Below are 23610 nucleotides of genomic sequence, written 5' to 3'. Positions count from 1 at the left end.
CCCCAAAGCAAACAGGCAGGAAGATGACAACACACCATGAATATAAAAAAGCTTTCAAGCTCATCACCATACAAAGCCCTTCAGAACTGACAGCACCCGCTCATGCAGGCCATGGTGCAGCAGAGATACAAACACTTATTAATTTGTCACAGAACTTAGGGAAAGCCAAACGATACTGGGAGGTTACGGTCTGCCTAGTGGAGCAGCAATCCAGTTTGTTGATTTTACTGCTTATCTGTTTAAGGGCCAGCGGGTGTGCAAATGCAGCCTAGGATCAAAATACGCATTTGCAAACATGGATTACATCCAATTTTGGTTCTAATTCTCAGTGGAGTTCTTACACTCTTTTGCAATAAGCTTCAGGTGAACGCTAAATACAAGCGTACCACGAGGAATACTAACCAGGAAGGATGCTGCCTGAGCTCTTGTTTTCAGGGGAAGCTCATGGATAGACTTGCATATATGCACATTAATGCATCATTTTCCTTTAATAGTGTTTGAAGGAGCTATGCTGGGTGCTAGCTGAATGGAGTGCAGAAAAGAAGACAGAATTAAGCCTCAGATGGTTACTGTAACATTCCCGAAAGGAGAAGTGGAAATATCTAGCAGTTCTCTACAGTAAAATATTTAAACAAACAAACAAGTAGTTTTCCCTCTTGGTGCCTGCCAGTATTTCATCCTGCTAATCTCTCTCTGAAATGCTAGAACATGTTTTGATATAGATTACAAAAATGTTAGCTGCAAAGGTGCTTGTATGCTCAGAGGACAAAGCTAGCAGAGCAGGAACATTAGTTCAAAGGCTGTGAATATAAGTTGCTCTTGCAAAAGAAAAAAGTATTTTTTCCTTGCAACCCCACTAGTGAATAACAGGGCACCTTGCAAAGTAATATTAACTTATTATTTTCCAGTAATTCTACTTCAGTGTGCTAGAGGGTGGTGGTTACACTGCTCTTTCGAAAGTTCATTGCAGTAATAAGATTTAAAAAGTGAACAAGAAAGAAAAACTTGCAACCTTTAGAATGCTACTTTTTTTTTTTTTTTTTTTTTTTTCCAGCTATTTTTGAAGCACTCCTCACTTCTTATAAAAGATCACAGAAGTAAGTACCCAATGTAATTTTTACTTTTTCTCTCTGACACTGGCAGCTAACTACTTCCTCCAGGAACCTCAGTTTTTCTACTATCAAAAAAATAGAGGAGTGAAAACTGTTGAATGAAGACAATGGATTTCAAAGAAGTGGACTGGGGAAATTGGTAAAGCCCCCTGGGAAGGAATTCTAAGGGAAAAAGGAATTCAGGTTAGCTGACAATTTTAAAAGAAACAAAAATAAAAGTTCAACTATCCCAATGCAGACAGAAGATGTTAAGAGCCCAGTACGTTTGCATTCAGATCTCACTAATGACCTGAAAATCAGATCTGAATTGTACTAAAAGTTGAAACAGGACAGATTACTAAGGGAGTGTATAAATAGACAGCACTAGCATGTAGGAACAAAATCAGAACAGCTAAAAGTGCACAGTGAGTTATAACTTAAAGGGCAAAGGCAGTGAGAAAGATTTTAGAAATACATTAGAAATACAAGAAACAGAAGGAGAGGTCAACTACTGGGAATAAAAGATGAACACAAGACAGGTGACACAAAAGAGCAGAAGCCTGGTACCTCTGCTGCTTCACTTTCACACAAAACCCGTTGATATTGACTAGATACTTAACACAAATTAAAACTGACAACAATAGAAGTATGGATGTAGGCTAGAATAGAGAATAGGTTAACGAATATTTAGCTAAGCTAGATGTAATCAAGTCAGAAAGGCCTGATGAAATTTGCCCTGCAGTGCTTATATAACTAGCTGGAGCCATCTCTGAATAATTAGTGATTATCTTCAAGAACTTGTGGAGGGCAGGTGACATGCCAGAATATTACCGAAGGGCAAGCAGAGTACCTTATCTTATAAAATGGAGGAAGAAAAAACAAAGGAGTTCTGAACAAATTAAGCTAAAGTTTAATACCTAGAAAGATCCTGGAAAAAAAATATTAGGAAATATATAAACATCCATGAGATAATTAAGTGCCAGGGAACAGCTAATACGTATTTGCCTGGAACAAATAATAAATAACAAATCATTTGTTTTCCATTTTGACAGCGTAATTTGGCCAGGTGGGAAGAGTAGATATGATCCACATTGACTTTAAGTAAGGCTTTACTATGGTTCCACATGGCCCTGTCAAAAGCAAGCTAGAGAAACAGAATTTAAGAAAAATACTGCACACTTTGCCTTGATCACTTAAAAAAAAAAAAAAAAAGTCAAAATGTTGTTAGCAACAGTTTGCTAACACATTGGTAGGACATATTAAGTAAGGTCTCATGAGAACAAGTCCTGAGTCTGTTTCTGTTCAGTATTTCCATTAGTGACCTGGCTGATGGAATTGCCAGTCTACTTGCAAACTTCAAAAATAAAGCCAAATTGTGAGTAGTTGCAAGCCCTTTAAAGGACAAGACTGTAATGTGAAGTGATCCTGTTAATGAGAAGAGATGGTCTGGAATCAGTAAGATGAAATTCAATAAAAATACATGCAAAGTACTGCACTTACAAAGAAAAAGCTTAATGTATACCTGAAAGAGGGACTGACCTGCAGAAAAGGGGAAGAACTTAATAGTGAGCCATAACTTACTTCATTACAACACCAGTGCTGCAAAAAAGTCAATACTGGACCAGGTACCCTGTGATGTGTTCCTGGGTATGGAGTGTGCAAGACACAGGAGACAACAGTCTACGTGTTAAACATGACAATCATGCTAAGGGACACCTTTCACCTTCCCTTCCAGCTCCATATTTGTATGATTTTGTCATCAGTGTTGTGGCACTGACCCAGAATTGAACGAGTGGATGAATTGCACAGGGCACTGTGCAAAGACGAAATAAAAGAGAGTTCTTACTCCACCGAGCTTGCAACTCCAGCAAATAAGGCTGACCAAGTGCAGAAACGGGAGACATTGCAACAGTCCAGAGAGCAAAATATCTTTTGTACTTTCTCATCATTTGTAACAAATGATTTTTTTTCTCCTTAACCACATCCTGTGATTCAAATCCCAGTCTCTACTAAGAGCAAACTTAAATGACACACAGTTCCTTACAAGAAACACAACAAATCAAACCCACAAGACAACCTGGAAGCCAAGCTTCCTTGAGCTGCAGAGAAACCCTGCGTGGATCTGTCTCTGACAACTAAGCGGTGCCAAGTTTCACGCAAACTCTCTTTCTTGTGCTAAGAAGATCCCTGCAGAGGCTGCCTTTGGACCCCATTTGATGATTTCCTTGCAACTTCAGGTGTCAGGATTACCCCCTGAGCACCCCCTGTGAGAAACTACACACCTAGGCAAAGACTCCAGCTTCTTGACTCAGGATCTAAACACAAAGACAGACTAGTCCTTTACTTAAAGGGATATTTAGAGGGATAACCCTTACTCACCTGCTAAGACTATCATAGAATGTGTTGAACATCAGCACAGAACACAGACAAAACTACCATTTAAATATTAGCTACATTAATTTAAGAGGCGAGAATAGATTATTACATTGTAAAGCCTTCGACGTCTTAAAGGTAGCTGCTGGTATACTCCTGGTGCAAAGGCAACCCGGGAGTTACAATAGCAGGAAAGTGAGAAGGTTTTTCATGAATTCCTCTCATTCCTTGCTGCCCCTGTTTACCTCAATAAAATGCCAAGTGTGAGTTAACTCCTTGCAACCTGAAGGAAGCAGTAAAACAGAAGCACACGTGAAAATGACAAGTTAGGGATGCCTGGCAAAGGCAATTGGGGGGGAAGGAAGGGAAAAACCAACTCTGTCCTGCTGTTGCTCAACAGGCAGCTTGCCAAACAGCCCAGCCAAGCAGGTTACAAATCCAAATGGAGATAGAAAGAGAGATGACAACTCAAACACAGTGCCATGAATGAAATGCAATTCTGACTCAGGAAAACACACGCCACGGAGCCTGGCAGAATTTTCCTCCTCACCGCAGGACACTGTGTTTCTCAGCTGATATACCAGCCTATTTTCTTTTCTTTAGCCATGGATCTGCTTATGTGGGACTTCTAATCTGATGTGCAAGGGGAAGGAAAACCCAACAGCCTTTGGTCTCCAGCCCTCTCCTGCCAGCCCTCTTTGCTGCTCCCTCTTACCCAGGATAACTCCGTTGGGCTCCTCCGGCGGCTGCCAAACAATTCGCACCGACGTCAGCCTCACCTCGGGGAACACCAGCCTCACAGGCGGCCCGGGGGCTGGAAAGAGAAACAGAGATCACGCTAGCAGGCATTGCGTGTCAGAGGAATTACAAGTTTTCTGCTTATTTTACACGGAAGGCAGCCCAAGGTGTAGCTCACCAGTAATAAATAGATGGTTAGGAGCACCCACGTACATACATAACACATTTACTCCAAGGGATCCTGTCCATGGCTGAATGCCTCCAGCACCCACGAGCTCCAAGCACAATGCAGAACTAGTACACCCTACTGTGTTTTACTGCACATGTGAAATGAGTTTACCAGGATGCTCTGACAAATGAGCTTGACCTCTGTGAGTTATCTCCCAGTGGCATAGCGGGGAGCCCCTGTAAGCCAGCTGCATCACTGCCCCATCACCAGATAACCGAGCACATCCCACGAAGCAAGTCACTGAGCTGCCTTTATGGACAGGAGTTGTGTCAGCTTAATCTACTTCACACCTGCTGGAGCTGAATAATATCTCCTCTCTGTGTCATCGGTGCTAGCTTTGAACTGCTTTCTGATTTTACACGTGCATTTTAAACACATAGGTCTGAGCAGGAGAACCCGAGGCAGGTAAGGTGCACATTAATAAGGATGGCTGGTGGCTGCACTGACCATTCCAGGTTTGCAAGGTGAGGAGATGTTAATTCACACATTTGCATCCACAAAATTTCCCCTTCAGCACAAATTCCACCTGCATGTTACCCCTGATGATACATTTAATTAAGCTGAGCCCAGAGGAGACACAACATATTTATGTCAGGAGTACGGAGATGGAAGAACAATTTGTATCATTTGCCAACATGCACTTAAGGAGGGAACTGCTATAATGGGGTTATCTTAAACAAACAGTTTTAAATATTTCTCATTAAAGTCTGATACATACAATTCCATGAGTGCTCTTTTACTCCCTGCAGAGTTCTACTAACAGCAATTTCTCTTTGTTTCCTTTCAAAGAAAAGCCATGTCACTACAGAGGCTGAATGCTGAGAAAACGGCTAAAAGAAATGCCTGGGAGCTGCTGTCCCCGTTCTGTCCCATTCCTGTCCCTGCATGCTCTCGCACCTTCCCTGCACTCTGCAGAAAATGCCTGGTTAAGCCAGGAGTCTGAATGCACTTCAGCCCAACCAAATACCCTTAATGAATTTGCTTGTAGATAGCAATGTTTATTCAATTTCTACTGGGAACATCTTGACAAACTTGTTTGTTTGTTTTTCTTCACTGGGAGTAATAAACAGAAGCCTCTTGCACAGATACTACCCTTCATAGCAAAAAAGGTAATGAAACTAAAAGCAACTATAGCATCTGCAAAGCAAAAAATGCTCTAAGAGTTGAATTAAATTTCTGTACAACCCCACCAGCAGGAATTCTCTCACCCTGCAGGTGTGTTCAAACAGAACTGGGGTGCGGAGGGTTGCCCAGGGTTTTTCAGCTTATGAAACTGCACTCCAGAGTCCCTGAGCTCATGGGAAGCACTGGAGGGAATTACAAAAGGAAGATGGTATGATCACCATCCACGGTCAATGTCTTATTCTTTTGGAAAAAAAAAAAAAAAAGAAAGAAAAAAAAAAAAAGAGAGAATGGATTACTGAAGCTGCAAATTCCATAGCTCTCCTTCAGTCCAGTCAGACCCAGATTTGTTTATTGCTTTCAATTGTAGCACTCTACTTTTTCTTTAGAGCATGATTGAACTTCAATAGACATTTATAATTGGGCTCTATAAATTGTCTTCAATAGAAATAGTCTACATCAAGCTTCAGAGTACAAATAATTTTAGAAGAATTTTTCCTCTTCATTAGCTGTGGGGAAAGAGGAAATGGTGACTATAGTTTTCAATGTTTTTGCCAATTCTCATCCCATGATTGATGGAACAGTTATATTAGGTAAGGATCAAGTCCTTTTAGTTCAAAGTTGAAAAAAAATCCAAAAAGTCTTAGTGTGGACTATCTTCTACACCTGCATTACAAAAAGAAAATAGTGTTAAAATTTGGATCAAGACAAACCCTTATTTTGGCAACCTGTACACTTACCATCATCCTTGGTTCTTTCTATAACTGGAGGAGAGCTGGGGACTCCATCTCCAATGCGAGTGAATGCCAAGACCTGGATCTCATAGAGCACATATTTCCGCAAGCCAGACAGCAGGCAAGACTGAGTGTGGTTCCCTCTCACTATTTGGCTCTTTGGTTCAGAGTCTAAATCTTTTGCTTTGAAAAGTATCTGTAGAATAAATGCATACGAATATGGAAAGAAAAACATATTACCGAAAGAAGGGTATGCATTTTAGATTCTTCCTTTTCACATGATATAAAATGAGATTAAATTCACCAGTCACCCCTTTCAAAAACAGCACGCTTCCGCTATCTTATCTGGTTGAGTTATGGATAATATTAACATCCCCCAAGTGAACAATAAATTACAAATGCAAAAACGTATCCAGGTAGTGCTTTAAAAATGTAGAAAACATGAAACTCCACTTGCATACCTTGTAACCTAGGACAAGACCATTCTGCTCTGACTCAGGGACTGCACTCCATGTCAGAAGGATCTGGGTTGAACTCACAGCTTCAGCGGACACATTCTCAGGAGGAGCAGAGGGAACTAGAATCAAACAGCATTACCAACAGCAGAAATAGGTAAAACATTCCAGGTCATTTTGCTCCATCTCCCTATCTGCTTGGGATTGTTTCAGGATCCCTTAGAATACTACTCTAATCCCAAAGGACTTGAATACATTCTGAACAATCCCTTCTTTTCTAGTTTCATTATACATCATCTTCACATTTCAGCCTACTTAACAATTTCTCACCAGTTTGTCTCAGAAATCACGATGTTTGTAAAGAGCTAAACACTCAACGCTAATCACAGTCTACAGAAGAACAGTAAATATAGACAGACATGAATAAACTTGAGGTTCTATATATTTGCAGTAATTAGAATCAAGTTTAAATTGCTGGACTTCTACAAACGTCTATCTCCTAGCATTTCTTTTCCTTATGCTTCATTTCCCTATGCCAAAAGCTAGAAATCTTTATGAATGAGAGTTTATCTTACAGTATGATCTACTCTATCATGAAGTTTTAAGCCACCCTGGCTTCCTATACTATCCAAAAGGAAATTATAGCATCTTGTCTAGCGTTAGCAATAATTCCAACCACTGGACAGCACCCAGACCTCCCAGTTCAGTAAGAAGTGCTTTAACCTCTAAGCCTTTTGATTATGTGATGGTGCTTAACATTTGCAATACATCAATTATAGACAGATACATTAATGCAAGGTGTATTTTCAGGGATTGATATGGTGTAAATGAAAGATATGCCTATTTCATTTATGTTGCAAAATTGGCTCTTATGAAACTAGAAACATTATTAGAACTGATGGCACGGGAACACTGTAATTTTCTCTGACTTGAGAGAGGAGCAAACTTGCATTTTCTCATGCCATTAAAACTCAAGCCACTGCAAAACCACCATACAACTGCAAGCTTTTGTGGGCAAGCTTAATAGCACGCAGTGTTATGCAAGCAAAATTGGAGGCTATTTTTAAGAGTTCACATTTTATGCTGCCCTTTCACATTTTTTTCCTGTGGCATTTCCAACATCTGAAGAGTGCAATCTTTCCTAAAGCGTGATACACCTGTCAGACCTCAAGAGAACACTCACCAAGTTATGTTACACAAGTACTTATGGACAGTAAGGCTTGATTAGGTGCTGAATATATCACAAAAAGGAGCACAAGTCTCTGCCAAAAGTAATGCCGTCCAAATGAAAGAACAGATCAGCTGTTTTGAAGGCTAGCTTCTGAAGCTCCTAGCAACATGAACAAGATAATGAGTATGACACCGGAATTAATATAAATGGGGAAAAAAAAAAAGACACTAGTCCTCACCCTTGTGCACTCAAGGTTAACCACAGAGATAGTCATTTCTGAAACAATTTCTCTGTTACCAATTATATGGGACATGAGGAACAGAGCACCATCACATGACACTGCAGCAGACTAAAATCCCATTTTTTTCCCCCTCCAACGCTGAAGTGCTCTTCTTTTTTTTTTTAATCTTCTCCTAGATTTATCCCCCACAAGGATATAATTATGTTAAAGGAAAATAGATTGCCAGGAGCCATGAATGTCTTTGGATAGCTGCCATAACTTTATCTGTAGATCTTCACAAAGAGCTACTCCCACATGAATCACTTCTGGAGAGAGAAAGGGTGGAGGTGGGTCGCAGGAAACCAGAATGCATAGAGGAAAGAAGCCCTTTCCAGCCACATTTATTTTTATTTTATCTGCTTTGAATCCTTTCAAGAGTGAAAGTTCCTTTATTTTACAAATATTTCTTTTTCTCTTTGATCAGCAGCCACGAGATTTCCCGAATTCACAAAAGGTCGAGGCTGTGCCCGGGCTGGCCCTGTGTGCATGCTTTCTTTGAGGTGTGTGTACAATCACGCTGCTGGCAGGGGGACTCTAAAGCTAACAAAGGAGAGAATGGTTTGTTGGAAGATTTATTAGCTCAGACTCCTCCTAATTCCCAGTGACAGAGCAGCTGAATGTCCCCTTTCCCTGGGGAGGGATATAAACCCAACATCTAAATGGCAAAAATACTTGCATTGATCAAGTATTTTGCTCCATGTTAGTTTTCCATTGCTATTCTCATATTGGTGTTGAGAATTTTATTTTAATATGGATGTATGAATTCCAGACCTCTGACTGGTAGCATGGATCTTATTGTTGCCTATCTTTTGTCAGGTAATGCAGTTTGATCAGCCATTTAAGAACGAATTGAAATGTAACCTTCATTTCTTTGACCTCCCTACTCTCTTAGGATATCCTGTTTCAAAGTAATTATAGTTTGCTAAGACTGATTAGTGACTTGAGTGAGGCATATAGATCCTTCTGTCCTCTGCAAACTCTGTTCTCTAATGCTGTTTCCTTAACTATTGCACTGAAGACTTAGTTAAAAGCTCCAAACCAAAGTTCTCATTAGCAACCTACAAGAACAGTGCAGAAGCCAAGCAAGTCTCCATAATATCGCAGAGCTTTAAGGAAATGAACCAGAAAAACTGAAACTAAATGATTAGTTAATCCAGCAAACTGCCAAACTGTACTTTAGAAGATCAAACATTAGAAATTATAGAGTTTCTGGTACTTTGCACTTGAACTTCAATAGGAAAACAAGTTTTTAAGGTTATCTGTCTTGGCATCCAAGATCGTGCATCCTCTTTCTATAGCTGATATAACCATATTTAATATACAGCAAATGATGCTGTTTTATGTCTCTAACTAGGCCAAAAGCATCTTTCAATAAGACAGTCTGAATTTTGGCTAAGAAAGCTAGACGGTATGATACAGTGGTTCTCTCCATAGCAAAAAGCACCATAGCTGGAGCACGAAACCATTTTGTGTATAAAATTAGATACTGCAGGCGACATTCTCAGCATGTATCAACTGACAAATCTTGCAGTGACATTGGACCACATTTGAATTATCAACTGATGCTTGGTTGCACCACGGTAACCGCTTCATGGAAGTCTGTCTCTGACTTTCATCAGAAATTGATCCTTGTGACCATGCTTGTGTAGGAGCTGATTTTGAAGACAACTATACACATTCATGTAGCTGAATACCAGAAAATATGAAGGAACTGGTTAGGTGTATCTGAGATGAACTCTTTGAAAATAAGGTTTGTATTTAAAACAAATCAGCCCTGTCATTGTTGCTCTAATAAATCAGATATCTTCACATTTTCTTGTTTTTTCTATACTATACCTACTACATATTCAATTCATAGAGTATGAATTCAGCTTGTTACTTTGTACTTATTTTATGCTGTAAAATCAAGTAAGTTTTTTTTTTTTATGTTAGAAATTAAATAACACAAAAACAAAACAAAACAAAATCAGATTGATAAAACCTGTCCTGTTTAAAAATCCTAACTCATCCCCCTCCATTTTTAGCTGCTTGCATTTTTAACCCAGATTTTCATTTAAGGGCTTCCCAACTTTTTTAAGTCTGGGTAACCAAAACCCACTGCATTATTTATTCTTCCTTTTTCTTTGTTTTAAGATGTTTCAAATTCAAGTGCTCCAGAATCAGGAGAATACCTGTACCAGCCTGCTCCTTTATTGTTAGAGTGTGTGCTTGCTCAGCTATTAGTGATAAGATCTCGTATCACAGTAAAGTTTTATTTTTAGTACAGATTTTGGACTCCAGTGACTGCATGGTCATTAGATAGCATGAGCTAATTTAGTGCCTGGGCTCTAATTTCTGAGGCTCCTCGGATGGTGTGAAACCCAGAACTGAGAGTTCTGTCAACGAACCAGCTTGGACAATGTCACCTCTGGCCCACTGTGAGGGATGTTTAACATCTGCAGCATCAGTCAAAACCCACTTTCCTAGGACTTTGTATCTATAAAACGGAAAAAGAAATGTTTAGGATACCTGCTTTTGAAAGCCCAGGTGATAAATGTAATTTTTCTCATAATTCAAAAGACAGGTGTAAAAAATGTTTTGACCTCTTTCGCCAGCTTTTGATAATTTTATTCCTATTTTAACCTTATTCTGTGGTACATGCAGGTTAACTGCTGATTCCCTCTCTCATGCAGATTGCCCACGTACACTGCTTTTTGTATACTGCAAATTAAAGAAGATACATCCAAAAGGCTGAGCCCTGACTTGCTCTGTTCAAAAAATCAGATGTTAGTATCAAAGAAAATACATGAAAAAAACAAATGAGTCCTTATGCCTAGATCACAGCTTTGTATTATTTTGATCCTGGTTTCAGTGTGCCTCCTATAATCATTTTCAAGTCAACCTTCTTTTAATACCGCAAGAGAAAATGCCAAATACACACATGTAACCTCTGATCTTTAGATGCTGAGCAAGAGCACTATAATCCTAAGGTTTTATGAAATCACTTAATCTTAGTATTTACTACATTTCAAAAGAAGTGTTTGAAGAGTAGTGGAAAGGAGAAAATGGAGCATGCGGTATCTTTTTATTATGATACAAAACACTTCAAAACTATTTTGTCTGGGTCATGCTATCTCTAACTCCAGTACAAACATGCCCTGTTTAAAATACCTCTGGCAATAGCTTTCCAATTACTACTTCCCAAAAAGCAGCACTTTAATGGAAGGGGATGACTTTGTCTGGCCTTCTTCTCAGCTAGTTCAAAGGACAGTTATCTGAACCAGCAGACCAAATCGTGCACTACACACAGTGCTTCCATTTCACGCCAACCAGCACTGCATGGTACAGAGGGAACACACATGTACCTGTGTCTGTAAGTGTAGGGTACGCATAATATTAAACTGAAAAGCATTTTTATTAAGAAAAACGAGAAAAAATTGTAAGAAAAAATATCAGCGTTGGACCATAGGTCACAAGAAGCTTTTATTATATAACTTTTAAAACATAAGTGTCATCCTTTCTTTTAATCATTCACTTGTAATATGAATTTTAATTTATCAGGTGCATGTAGGGCAGGTTTGGAAACAGGCTATGTGGAAGTTAACAGCTAGAGAGCAGCTTTTCAAGATCTGCTTTACTGTTGCTACTGAGCTAACAATAATTTACTGTTGCCTGAAATTGTGAGTTTGCTTATGGTATTTGAAGTCTCTATGCGAGTATGGATGAATCAGCTAGGCAGTACAGTACCCACGCTCTATGTCTACATGAAGGTTATGTCTATATAACCTTGTGTACACAATTTTAGAAGGTAGTTTTGAAAATGTGTCATCAAAAGCTCAGATAATTATCTTATTTCTATGTGGCTAATCAGCTCTCTAAAATAATTTGTGCCCTTTTAGAAATGCTTGGAGTTTGAAATTAAATTTCAGGTAATCGTAACTGCCAGAAAACCTGCCCCATACCAGAAGGAGATAGGGGAAGGGGGAGAATTAGGAGCAATGGAGCTACTAGGGAGGGAGAGGAAGCGTGTGCTGGCTGCTCAGTAAGAGAAGGCTGTACACAAGCTTCTTGTTGTGCTACCTGTTATGCTGCCAAACTGGGGCAGGAGTGGGGAGAGGTTGTTTTATTTGCTTTAAATAAACAACCCTCAGGTTTATGCATGAAAACATGGTAGGAGTAAGACAAATAAATAAATAAACCCCCTCAAATGTCTATACGTCTTTTTGCCTTCAGTGCGTCTAGAGATGTTTTTTTTTCCTTTCATTTTTGATTTAATGGATCAACAAGCAAAAAAAAAAAAAAAAAAGCTGAACAAAAAGGCATAGAATGCTGAAAATTCTCCAGCATGTCCTTCATAGCAGACACAGTGCTTTGACTTACCAGACTCCCGTGTACGACCTCTCACTACTTCACTCCATGGTCCCGCCCCGATGGCATTGAAAGCCTGGATCTGCAGTTCATACTCCGTCCACTCCTCCAGATCTTCGATCGTGTACTCTCTCTCCAGTCGGTTGTTAATAACCTTCATCAGGGTGGGAGACTGCAGATCCGCACGCCAGAACTTTATCCTGTACCCCACTGATTCTGGATTGCCATTATACTGTGTGTCGGGGAGGGGCTGCCAGAGAAACAGACAAAGAAAAGCACAATATTACTACACAGAACACACTGCCAGGGCTTTCCACGCTGTACGCTAAGGCTGTCTAAACTCGTATAAGGCCACAGGAAGGCAAAAGAGAAAGGGGGATTGATTTCCAGGTTTATTTATCTTTCATTTCTCTAATTTCTGTGTTGCTTGAAATTTTCTTTTAATTTTTACCTTTATTTTGTACCACGTAGATATGCTGACAGAACTGTGCCACTTGCTGTGGGTGTATCAACAGAGATGATACCAACAGAATATATTCAGGGCTTTGTGATTAATTATGGAAATGAATGATAAATTGCTGGAGCATGTGACAAATTCATTTATCGTATTTTTTAAAAAACTTTTTTTACTGACTCTCTCCCTATTCATTTATCAGCAGAGATTTATTCCAGTATTCTAACTCCTCAAGCAATTTGGGAGATTAAAATATGAAATAATTAGCCTACTTCATGAAGTTTCAAGTTTCTCCTCATAAAACTAACTACACGATGCCACGGATGGCTGAGATTCAGTTCTGATTCACTGGCAAAGTTTGATATACATTAACATTTCACAGCTTAGAAGACTATATCCCGCAGGCAAGCAGGGCTAAAAATGTGACCCTTATTCTGTTGGAAGGAAGGAATTCCCAGCTCCCAGAGGGACACAGATTCACCTGTAGGTCTTGAAAAAAAGAGATTAAACACTTTCAAATGCTGATGTTATCAAGCATGAAAAAGGTATGCCAGGGCATTTTTAGCTGTGGCTGTTGCTCCTTCTGAACCTTGCACAGTTGGACTCACGAAAACCAGGCTCCCAGATAGTGCAGCATGGAAACACAATCTTAAAAGTTTTTAAAAGTCTCTAAAACAACTTTGAGTTAATTTTGATGTAAGACGTGTAGGTCTGGCTATAGTACCAAAGGTTTAACAATGTGGGCACGTTATTCACACAGTAAAGCCATGAAGGAGTTACGTGGGTCCTATCAAATGAACTGCAAAGGCTTTTCTACACATACTGAGGTGATGCCTTCGTGTTTGATGTTTTGGGCTTTCAAGGTTCAGAACTAACTCCTGTTCCATTGACAAATTAGAATTATTCCTGGCTGATGGGAGAAATCCCCTCCTGTTTCTGTAGCCTGATTTTGACTTCTAGATGTAATGAGTTTATGCATGGAAAAGCTAACGTTTTGGCAAAAGGAAACCTGTGCTTCATCAGCTTCACACCACAGTAACCCCAGCGGAAAATCCGACCTAACAGGCGAGAAGAAAAACCATTCTGGAGCAGGTTAATTGCCAAACAAGTGCCAGTGTGGCCACCCTACAGGTAAGTGAGACAGTCAAAGGGGCACAGCAGTGTCATCAACCACTGCATCTTTGCAATTAATCAGTTGTGTCTATGCTTTATCACACAACTCCATAGCCTTTCACATAAATATCTTCCTACAGGAGTGTAACATGCAAACTTTGCTGTCTTTGAACTGCAGCGATTCAGTACGGGCAGGATGACTGTCAATGGCCTGTGTGTACTTTCTGGGGGCTGTTTTATACAGAGCAAACAACTGAGCCCTAGGAAACTGCAAATTGGCTCCAGTATTATATTTCTGTCCCACATGTTGACCCAGACTGTGGAACTAGAGTCTCAAAAGCCGAGGCTTTACACACAGGCATATATTCCCCTGATGAAGTGGCAGAGGCAGTGGCAGTAGGCAATTTAAGTGATTAATAAGGCACTTAAGGTAAGTCTCAGATTTCCGAGTATTCTGAAAAAGGAAATCATTTTGCCGTCACTCCTTATGCCAAACGCAAGGAAAAAAAATAGCATCGCTGAGCTGGGGACCGCCTCCGCGCCTCGGGCGCTGGCACCCCCCCATCACCACTCGATGGCTCACCACCCAGCGCATCCACAGGCTGGTCTCGCTCGCCGTGCGCACGGTCACGCTCCCAGGGGCGACGTCCGGAGGAGCCTGCAGCGTCTGGATAACCCGCGAGGGCTGGCTCAGAGGGCTGGGGCCCACCACGTTCACCTGCCGCATCCGGAACCTGCAGCAGAGGGACGAGGCTCAACGAGAGGCACCTTGTGTTCCCAAACACCCAAAGGGTGGGAAAACACGAACGGGGTCTCTCTAAATGTTCTGCAAAGGTCATCGCGTGTAGGTCCCCTTTGTATTCACCGCTGAATGGCTGATGGTAACCGTTTTCTGATCCTCTCAGGTATTTAAAAAAATGAAAACGAGATTAGCTTAGGGTCTATTAGAAACTTAGGTATTTGTGTGAGAAATTCACGTTAATTATGCTAAGTCTGATGAGCTTATGCTAGCTGTAAGTGATTTTCTCTTGCAGCACTTACACAATACATCCAGAAAGGTATTAAAATATCAAACTTCAGATATTCTCATTCCCTGTCAATATAAAAAATATTCTGATGATAACATTTCCCCTCAATTACTGGTTGAAAGAAGCTGATTTATCCCCATGCTGCATTTTCAGGTTTCCTGCACAAGTAAGATTAAGTTATTTAATATGGATATGGTTCTTTAAAAAATAACCTGTCTGCTTGAAACCATCTCTTCTACAATAGAAATCCCTACTGGGTCAGAAGAGATTTAGAGAAATCTTTTTTTCAGGAAGCACCAAATAATTAAGACGTGCTGTACATTTCAGATACTCTCACCCATCATAAACACAAGAAGACACTGCAATTAGAGGCATCCAGCACTTGCACATAAATACATGACCTGCTCATATTAAACAATTCAATTTTGGACCTAATGACTGAACTTGGGGAAAGGGTGAGCTAGTCAACATAGCTGTGTTTACTTATCTTCCCTGATCTCCTTGGAAAATGCATTAAAGGAAACACATTAAACAAATACTGTCCTTGATTCTAGTGTCAAACCTTGGCACAAAATATAGAAAAGAGGCTGGCCGATAAAGATGTGGTCTGATAATTAGCTTTCATGATTTATTTCCTAAGTGGGTAATAAGTAAAGCTGACTAGAGAACAACAAATCCATTTGGCAACAACACTCGAGGTTTAAAAAAAATTACATAAAATTGTTCTAGACAAACAAAATAAAAAAGCTCATCTTTGTGAGAGAAAATAGGTAAAATTCAAGGAGCTGCTTTAGTGTACAAATGATGACGAAGAAAATCAGAGGGTTCAGGGGTCACTCTAATATTCAGTAAGTATGTAAGGAAAATGAGTGTGATGCTCCAGAGAGAGAAAAGAGATGTAGCAGCAAAATAAACCAGAAAGTTCAATAGAAAAATGTGTGTATATCTATCTATCTATCTATATCCCAAACTCATCATACACTTTGTTATTATTTGTTAGCCCTAAGACAGTTCTCAATGCCTCTGGTATGTGTGTAAGTGATACTTTGCATGGACACTGAACAATGAGCTCTGGTACCACCTGCACTTTACTATCACCTATGCCTCTTCAGCTTTAAAGATCTACCATTTTGGAGAGCAAAGTCTTTTCAACCTAGGTAATTTTTCTAAACTTCTGTACAAGATATCTCTGCCCATGTACCAAAGTTTAGAAAGAGCTTTTATTTGAAAAAAAAAAAAAAAAAAGAAAAAGAAAAAGAAAAAAAGGATAAAAAAATAAAGTACTTTAATAAAAGGGTGAGGTGTAGGACACTTCAGTGGAGAGTTTGTGTGAAACTCTCTAGTATGTTTCTGGGCTTTTGACTAAGGGAAGAAGACTAGTGGTGTACCAATTAGTTTAAAATGATACAAACTTTACTTTGGTTTTATCTAATGCTAGCTCTCTACAGCACATGGGATAGCTAACTGGCCTTTCAGCCAGGGGAAAATGTACAAAGCTTCTTGCAAGTTGATTTAACACTTGTCACTATACCTCCTTGCCAACGAGACTTTATGTTAGCAAGCTATTTCATAAAGTATTTTTGTTAGGATTGAATATCTCAAATTCTCAAATCTTATCTATACTAAAGCAATGCATCACTTGCATTGCATTGATTTAAAAATCAATCTCATTTAACAGGGGTGCACCCATAACGTAGATGCACTTCAATCAGCTTAAGCCTTGCATATATCTATTAAGTTTAATTTGGGAAATTCTTATAAACAAAGGCTTCATCTAATTGATGTTACCAAATTAAGCTAAATCAATAAAATGATGTTTGAACTGATGTAAATATGTAATTACAAGTTTGCACCAGTTTAACTACAATTGATTTGTCACTGATTGATGTTACACTGGTGCGCCCTTTAGCTGAGAGAAGTCACAGGAAATCAGTTACTCATAATACCATTTCACTTTGCACTTGTCTTCCCTTTTAAATGTTATGAACTATATTGCATGCAAATTATAATTAACAGTATTAGACAAACAATTTTAAGTATAAACTGTGGAAACAGTGAACCTTTTCCCTTTTGTTCGGATAACAAAATACAGCCAGCTGTTACTGATTAGGAAAGCTGTTCCATGATGCAATTAACTTTTTTTTTCTTTCTTTTTTTTTTTTTCCCCCCCACACTGCAGCTAATTACCTGCTGTTCTTACCTGTAATGAGTGTAAGGAGTAAGGTTTGGTACCTCCAGCATCTGAGCATCAGGTTCATTCTCCACCTCATGGAGATTCACCCACTCTTCTTCATCACCTAGTACACCAACCTGTATAAAGAAAAGGTAAGAACAAATATAAAGCAGACTATACGTGTGTGTGTTGCATACCTATGTGTGTGTGTGTATATATATAAAATCTGTGTGTGTGTGTATATATGTAATTTTACATACCCAATTTTGCAATTTGTGCCATTCAGTGTAATGGAAGGACAAATACTTCTAAACATGTGATATCCATTTAATATTTATTTTCACATAACAAGACATTAGTTATTTGTAAGGCAACAGCATAGCCAAGTTAGCCAACTTGTACCTAATTGGTACTTCACCGGGATTCTCTGATAGGATCTATTCCAGAAAAACACCATGAGTGCTATTACCCCATTCAATCTCACTGCCGCAATACAAAAATATTAAGGAGTAATATAACAAAATGAAAAATAGCCTTGATAATAACTTACATGAACTGATGCATACTAAGTAAGTCTCAATGGAGGTAAAACGCTACACAAATGAAGACAGAGAAACAAGAACAAAGTCAAAGAACATAAGTGTTTTAACCTCATCTACTGGACTGCACTTAGACCAAGCTCTTCCACATGCAGCGCTTTGTAATAATTAATCACAGCACTGCTGAGAATCAGCCCAACACGTCCCTCAGCTACAGCGCTGTTAGAAGGGATGGAAGGGTGATGGGAGCCAAAAGCATTACTTTCCGTATAGATTTTTGGAGATGATATTAAGATGAATGAGGACTTAAGAAGGAAATCAACAAGACACGAGAGGAAGGCCAGCCTGAAATGGGAGCCTGGTAGGCGGCAGTAAGAGCAGGCAGGGCTGTGTGCTTAAGAGCCATAGAAGGAGATGTACGAGAGGTGGTAGATGTCTGAATTTCACATTGGAGATTCACCAATGTAGAAACACAGAGGACCTTAGACAATACTCCCTGCTATAATTGCCTAGCACCATGCGCTTTTTTACTCATGTGCTTCAGCCCTGCCACAATGAAAGAGGGTCTTTGCTTCAATTCAATGAGGGAGTGATGTTCTTATCACTATGTTCTTTCACTACAGCTCCAGGAAGATTCCACTTCATCAAGATTTAAGAACATAAAAAATATCCTTTGGGGTAGAACAAGTAGACCAGGAAGAACAAGTAGACCATTTCAGCTCCAACACAGCAGCAGCAAGTAGCATTTTGTGAGAGCTGCAATCCTGGCCATAGCTGTAGTCAGTTCCCTCACCCTGCCCTGGTATCCACAATTCTGGGTTGAGGGATATTAGAGGGACATACGCAGCTATTGCTTTAGTATCTATTTATGGACTTCACGTCCATTAAGGTGACTAATCCTTTTTTAACCTTCTGACACTATCTACTTCCACAGCCTGCTGTGGCAACAAATTTCAGAAGCTCAAGACCCAGTGTGTAAAGAGCTACTCTCTTTAATCTTTTTTAAATAGATCCCTACAAGTTCTGTATACTAGCTACAGCCATTGACACTGTCAAGGCACTTGATAGGCAACATAGCCCAAAGTATCTAGCAAATCCCAAGTATTTTGAACAGAAAATGAGGTTTCTTGCACTCTTTCTTTCTTTCTTTCCCCTACAGGAGAAGCCGCCTGATTTATTTATAGATGTTTTAGTTCTTTGCTCACTCAGGAGTTGATGTGCTGCGTATTTATGTTTGTGCATGAAGAAATGACACAAGGAAAATTAGGCCAAAGAAATAAGTTCTGCATTGCACAGCAAAAGGAAGCCTCTGTGATCTTCCTAGCAGAGGACTCCTTTCATGGAGGAACGTGGTTGCAAAGGTGTTGGTGGGTCTTTCAGTCTCGATGGGTATCACAGACACTGCTAAACACCAAAGATCTCATAATCTACACTGACATTTATTTTATGGGCCTTTGAAATTCCCAGTCCCAACTGTGCTCCAGAAATTCTAGTGAAGTTCATGGATAGAGAAGCTTAAAGGAAGCATCTTGAGACAGGTCCGCATGGTAAAACAGAACAGACCTAAACACAACACCGAGACCAAAGCGATGATAGAGATGTTTTTTCACAGAAACACAGAACACTATTAAAAGAGTTTCTGATTAATTCTGTAGAATGCTTATTTTTACAAAATTCCTTGCTCTTAACAGTATCTCCTCAAAGTGCTGCAGTAATTGTATAGCAACAATTCAGTGTTTTGGAGACTGCAAATAATCTCCAGTAGTGAGTTAGAGTCTTCTTTTTATATTCCAAGAACAATAAGAGCTTTTAAAATATTTCTTGCATAGGGAAAAAAAAAAAAAAAAAGACCACAGGTTTCGATCATTATGCAGCAGCAGGCAGGTCATTAATACGCATTAAGGACCACATGGTTCAGACCCAGAGGCCCACAGGGCTGAGAACAATTGACATTGACTCAAGCTTGAGAGGTGTCCAAAACCCCTGCCTGTTTTGCAGATATGCATTTACCAGCTGGCTGCAAAGGTGAAAATATTAAGGATCTTTTACTGATTGAGAGCTGGTGAAAGCTTTTATGCTCACAGGACTATGGCAAGCTCCCCAAAGGCTATCCCAGGAGATAGCTTTCTAATTTTAAATGCATTCCCTGCTAGGAAGGATGGGTGTAGCCTACAAGGAAATGGCAGATGCCAACCAAGCCCGCTATACTGATTGTCTCTGAGCTCAGGAGCCAGCTGGCAACAGGTGGCCACTACTAGGTTCAGGAGCTGGGGGACCCTGGGCAAAGCAGCAGCACAGACAATCCCAATTAACCTCTTGCAGACTCCTTCTCTGCTGAAAGGCAGTGATAGAGAGGGAGCAGGCGAAATCAAGCACAGGCGTATTTCTGTAATTCAGGAAAAAAAATAAATAAATTAAAAACAAATAGTTCAGGAACTTGCTTTATTTAGAATAATACCTGGTAATGCTCCAGGATCTGCAGTCAGCATTTGGGCCATTCTGCTACTGAAATCAGTAGCACATTTAAGAGTGTCCTGCTTTTGTGGGGATTTTTTTTCCAAAGCAGGAAGACTGGAGGGTGAACAGCTCTAGGGGAGCTTGGTAAACAGCCTGGGGACTTCTGCATGACTTCTGCCTCATGAGGCCATGCGATTCTAGGTCACTGTTACTCAGTACAAGTTTCACTTACTCAATTATCTCAGAAATGAGTCTTGGAACAGAAATTTCAGTGATGGACTCCTGTATTTTTAACTTTTGCAAGATCTATAGTAGGTTCTGAGTTTCAGGCTCTTGAAGGAAAAGGAAATTATTTTTCCTGAAAAACTGTGATGTTAGATCAGAGGAAACGTATCCGTTTCAAAAATCAGAGTACAAAGGGATTCCCACGAGGCAAAAAGAACTGTGAGAAATGGTTAGGATAAGAGTCCTACAGGGGGCCAGAGAGTCCACTGTGAGCCAGCCTGCATTACATAAAGTTAATTTGGAGGCTTATTTCTCATTGTTGTTTTTTGGATGACAGTAAATGCAAAGTTCAGAAAAGGATTATGTTTGTGACAGGTGCACATGTATTCGTCTGTGCATTGTTTTAGGAGGCAGATGAGAACACCAACTGCTTTGCTGTTGCCATCAGCATAAAAACTCCTTAAGAAATGCACTCTGCATCTTAACAGTTCTCAATATAATAGGGCCGTGATCCCCAGGAGATCTGCGGGGACTGCCACAATTAAAATACCTACATTCGCCAAGTCACTTCATATGATTCTCCATAACTATCAGCCATCACAAGCTGGCACATATATATTTCCATCTCTAGGCTGTTCCCAAGGCATTATGTTCAATAAAAGGGCACATTCATTTATTATTACAGAAACGAGACAGTAAAAAACAATATTGGAAATGATGTCAGACCCCCTTACTTTTCTACGCATTAGTTTCTCCATTTCTAAATGGAAAATTTTACATATCTTGTCAATTGATTTAACGTTGTCTGATGGATACTATGTGAGTGAAGTTGCAGAATTTTGACTTAAAAAAAATCAAAAACAAAATTTGGAGTGTAAAATCTTTTTTTTTTATGACAGTGATGCTACCAAAATTGTGAACAGTTATTAAGAACTAACTGCAGGATTGGGAAACACAATGTTTCTGTACATTATAGAGGTACCTTGTGTTCCACTATAGTTCAAGATATGTCAGAGTTTTCATTATAGAGGTCTATAACTCAGGCATTTGAAGTCACTTTGGGAGAAATTCGGTTCACAGGATGTCAGCCTGGGTGCAATTTTTTTTCTTACAAAATCCTTAAATCGATTCACCCATTTTTGATTTAAAGATTGGCAAAGGCATAAAATTGTCAGAGTTTCAGACACTTTATTTGCCAGCTCTGAAGTGAAAACGACACCAAGAGAATCACCTCATACAATGGATGAATCCTATCTGGGTCACTGACTTAACCCACAAAACCAGAAAATTCATGGCTAAAGTTACAGATGTCCCAGCTCATGGTTTTACAAGAGAATACAGTGAGAATACTTTAAAGGTTTTACTACTTTGAAACTTCCCTTTCCATTTCTGCTGCTGCTCACAATAATATTCAAAGGAAATCTTTCTCAAAACAGCAGAAAGGCTTTAAGCAAAAACTCTACATTAGTCCATATACTCATTAATTAATGTTAACCAGAAAACAAATCAAACTTGGCAGAAGTTAGTCAGCTTCTCTAATCAGCCCATAGAAAGCTAAAACATGTGGACTACCTACCAAGGCACAGTTACAAAACTCTCATTTATATAATCTCACAAATAAACCACAAGAAAAATATGCTGAAAGTGGGTTGCAGCACAGACAGAGTGCAAACATGAAACCATGTGAACACTAGCAGGGATTCATACTCATTTGTGGTTGAAAATTGCCAGAAAAATATGTCCACAATAACTCGTCAAACTGCATCTGAGTTCAGGATGATTGGTGGCAATAAGAAGAACTTACTGAAATTCTTTCGGGATGAACATGTTACTCATGCCAATCCCACAAGACAGTTACTGCTGGACCTTCTGAACAAGTTTCTGCAAAACCTTTACAATACATTAGACCCTCTTTTTCTGTAGATTATACTGTATGTAATGGAAGAGCAATTTTAGAAACACTTTTAAAATGGCATTGGTATTTTTATTTAGCAGTTTGGAAATCCACTTTGCTACAGTTCTCTCAGTCTAGATGCAAAGATGAAGAAGAAACTGCTGCTGATTTTTTTTTTTAAATTTTATTTTAAGAAATCCTTCCAGAAGTACAGAAAGGAGCTTTACCAGAAACACAGAAATGAGATTTTCAACACTTGGTATTTCAGTATCTAGTAGCAATAAACTCTTAAAGACCTAATTTTCCTTCTTATGTTCGCTGACACAACTGAGAATTAGTTCCACAGTGGATCCCATGAATTTACACCCCAGCACAAAAAGCAGAAGCCAAGGCCAGATGTACAAATTTTCACACAAACTGGAATTCCCAGCTGTGTTTTCATACAAATTATTCATGAAGTATTGGATTTCAAAAATGGCACTTAGCCAAAATGGAAAATTTGGAAGACTTTCTAAACCTGTCCTCATCAACAAAACCTCATGCCACATGAAGGAAGAAAAACATGTTGGTGGCAGTGTGTAGATGTGTGTGTGTAACTTCTAAACTTCTGTTTAGAAAATACTGTGTGTAGGTTGGGTATAACCACTGCCCTTCAGCATAACACAGTCCCCAGGAACAATTATGGTAATATGTGCTAAAATACAGGTGATGCAACAGTAGTCTGCATCACGGCACAGAGGTACCTTTGCTTAGAACAAATGTAAGTGGAAGGTCTAAGTGAACAATGGGGTTTCACTGGAAGCTGTTTTGTGAACACGTGTGTCTCTGAAAGGTGAAGCATAAAAACCCATGAAGTCCAGGTGGTAGGTCCATGGCAGCTTAGATCCAAGCCAGGATGTAGGCATTCCTGCCCTCATCTCTGATCCCACCATCATGTTCTCATCTCCTCCCCTACAGTGATGCTCTTCTGATCACACACAAATCCTGAGTGGAGTCGAACTGTCTGAAAGTCATTTGTTCTTGGCTGGATCACGTCCTGTAGCAGCTCGGGATATGGCTGCACCAGAACTGGTGCAGGCAGAAGCTAAACAAGAGGAAGTCTTGCTGGGGGTGATGGGGATGACAAAAGAGAGCAGGACAACAAGACCTCTTGGTCTACACTGGCTAAAGGTGCTGTGAAATTGCAC

General features: G+C 39.6%; 1 protein-coding gene across 1 annotated transcript in view; it reads right to left on the bottom strand.

The window, feature by feature from the left end:
* SDK1 (sidekick cell adhesion molecule 1) overlaps window positions 1-23610 on the bottom strand; it is a gene marked incomplete at its 5' end in the record, with an annotated part of 391349 nt that overhangs the window by 62992 nt on the left and 304747 nt on the right. The window contains 6 exons of the mRNA XM_084295713.1: window positions 4180-4278; window positions 6294-6483; window positions 6749-6864; window positions 12553-12790; window positions 14691-14841; window positions 17336-17445. Of these exons, the coding sequence (XP_084151839.1) occupies window positions 4180-4278; window positions 6294-6483; window positions 6749-6864; window positions 12553-12790; window positions 14691-14841; window positions 17336-17445 (904 nt within the window). The remainder of the gene's footprint in view (window positions 1-4179; window positions 4279-6293; window positions 6484-6748; window positions 6865-12552; window positions 12791-14690; window positions 14842-17335; window positions 17446-23610) is intronic.

Source organism: Netta rufina (assembly GCF_964035555.1).
Source record: "Netta rufina genome assembly, chromosome: 15".
In the NCBI taxonomy this organism is placed as follows: Eukaryota; Metazoa; Chordata; class Aves; order Anseriformes; family Anatidae; genus Netta; species Netta rufina.
This window is presented reverse-complemented; position numbering and strand designations above follow the sequence as displayed.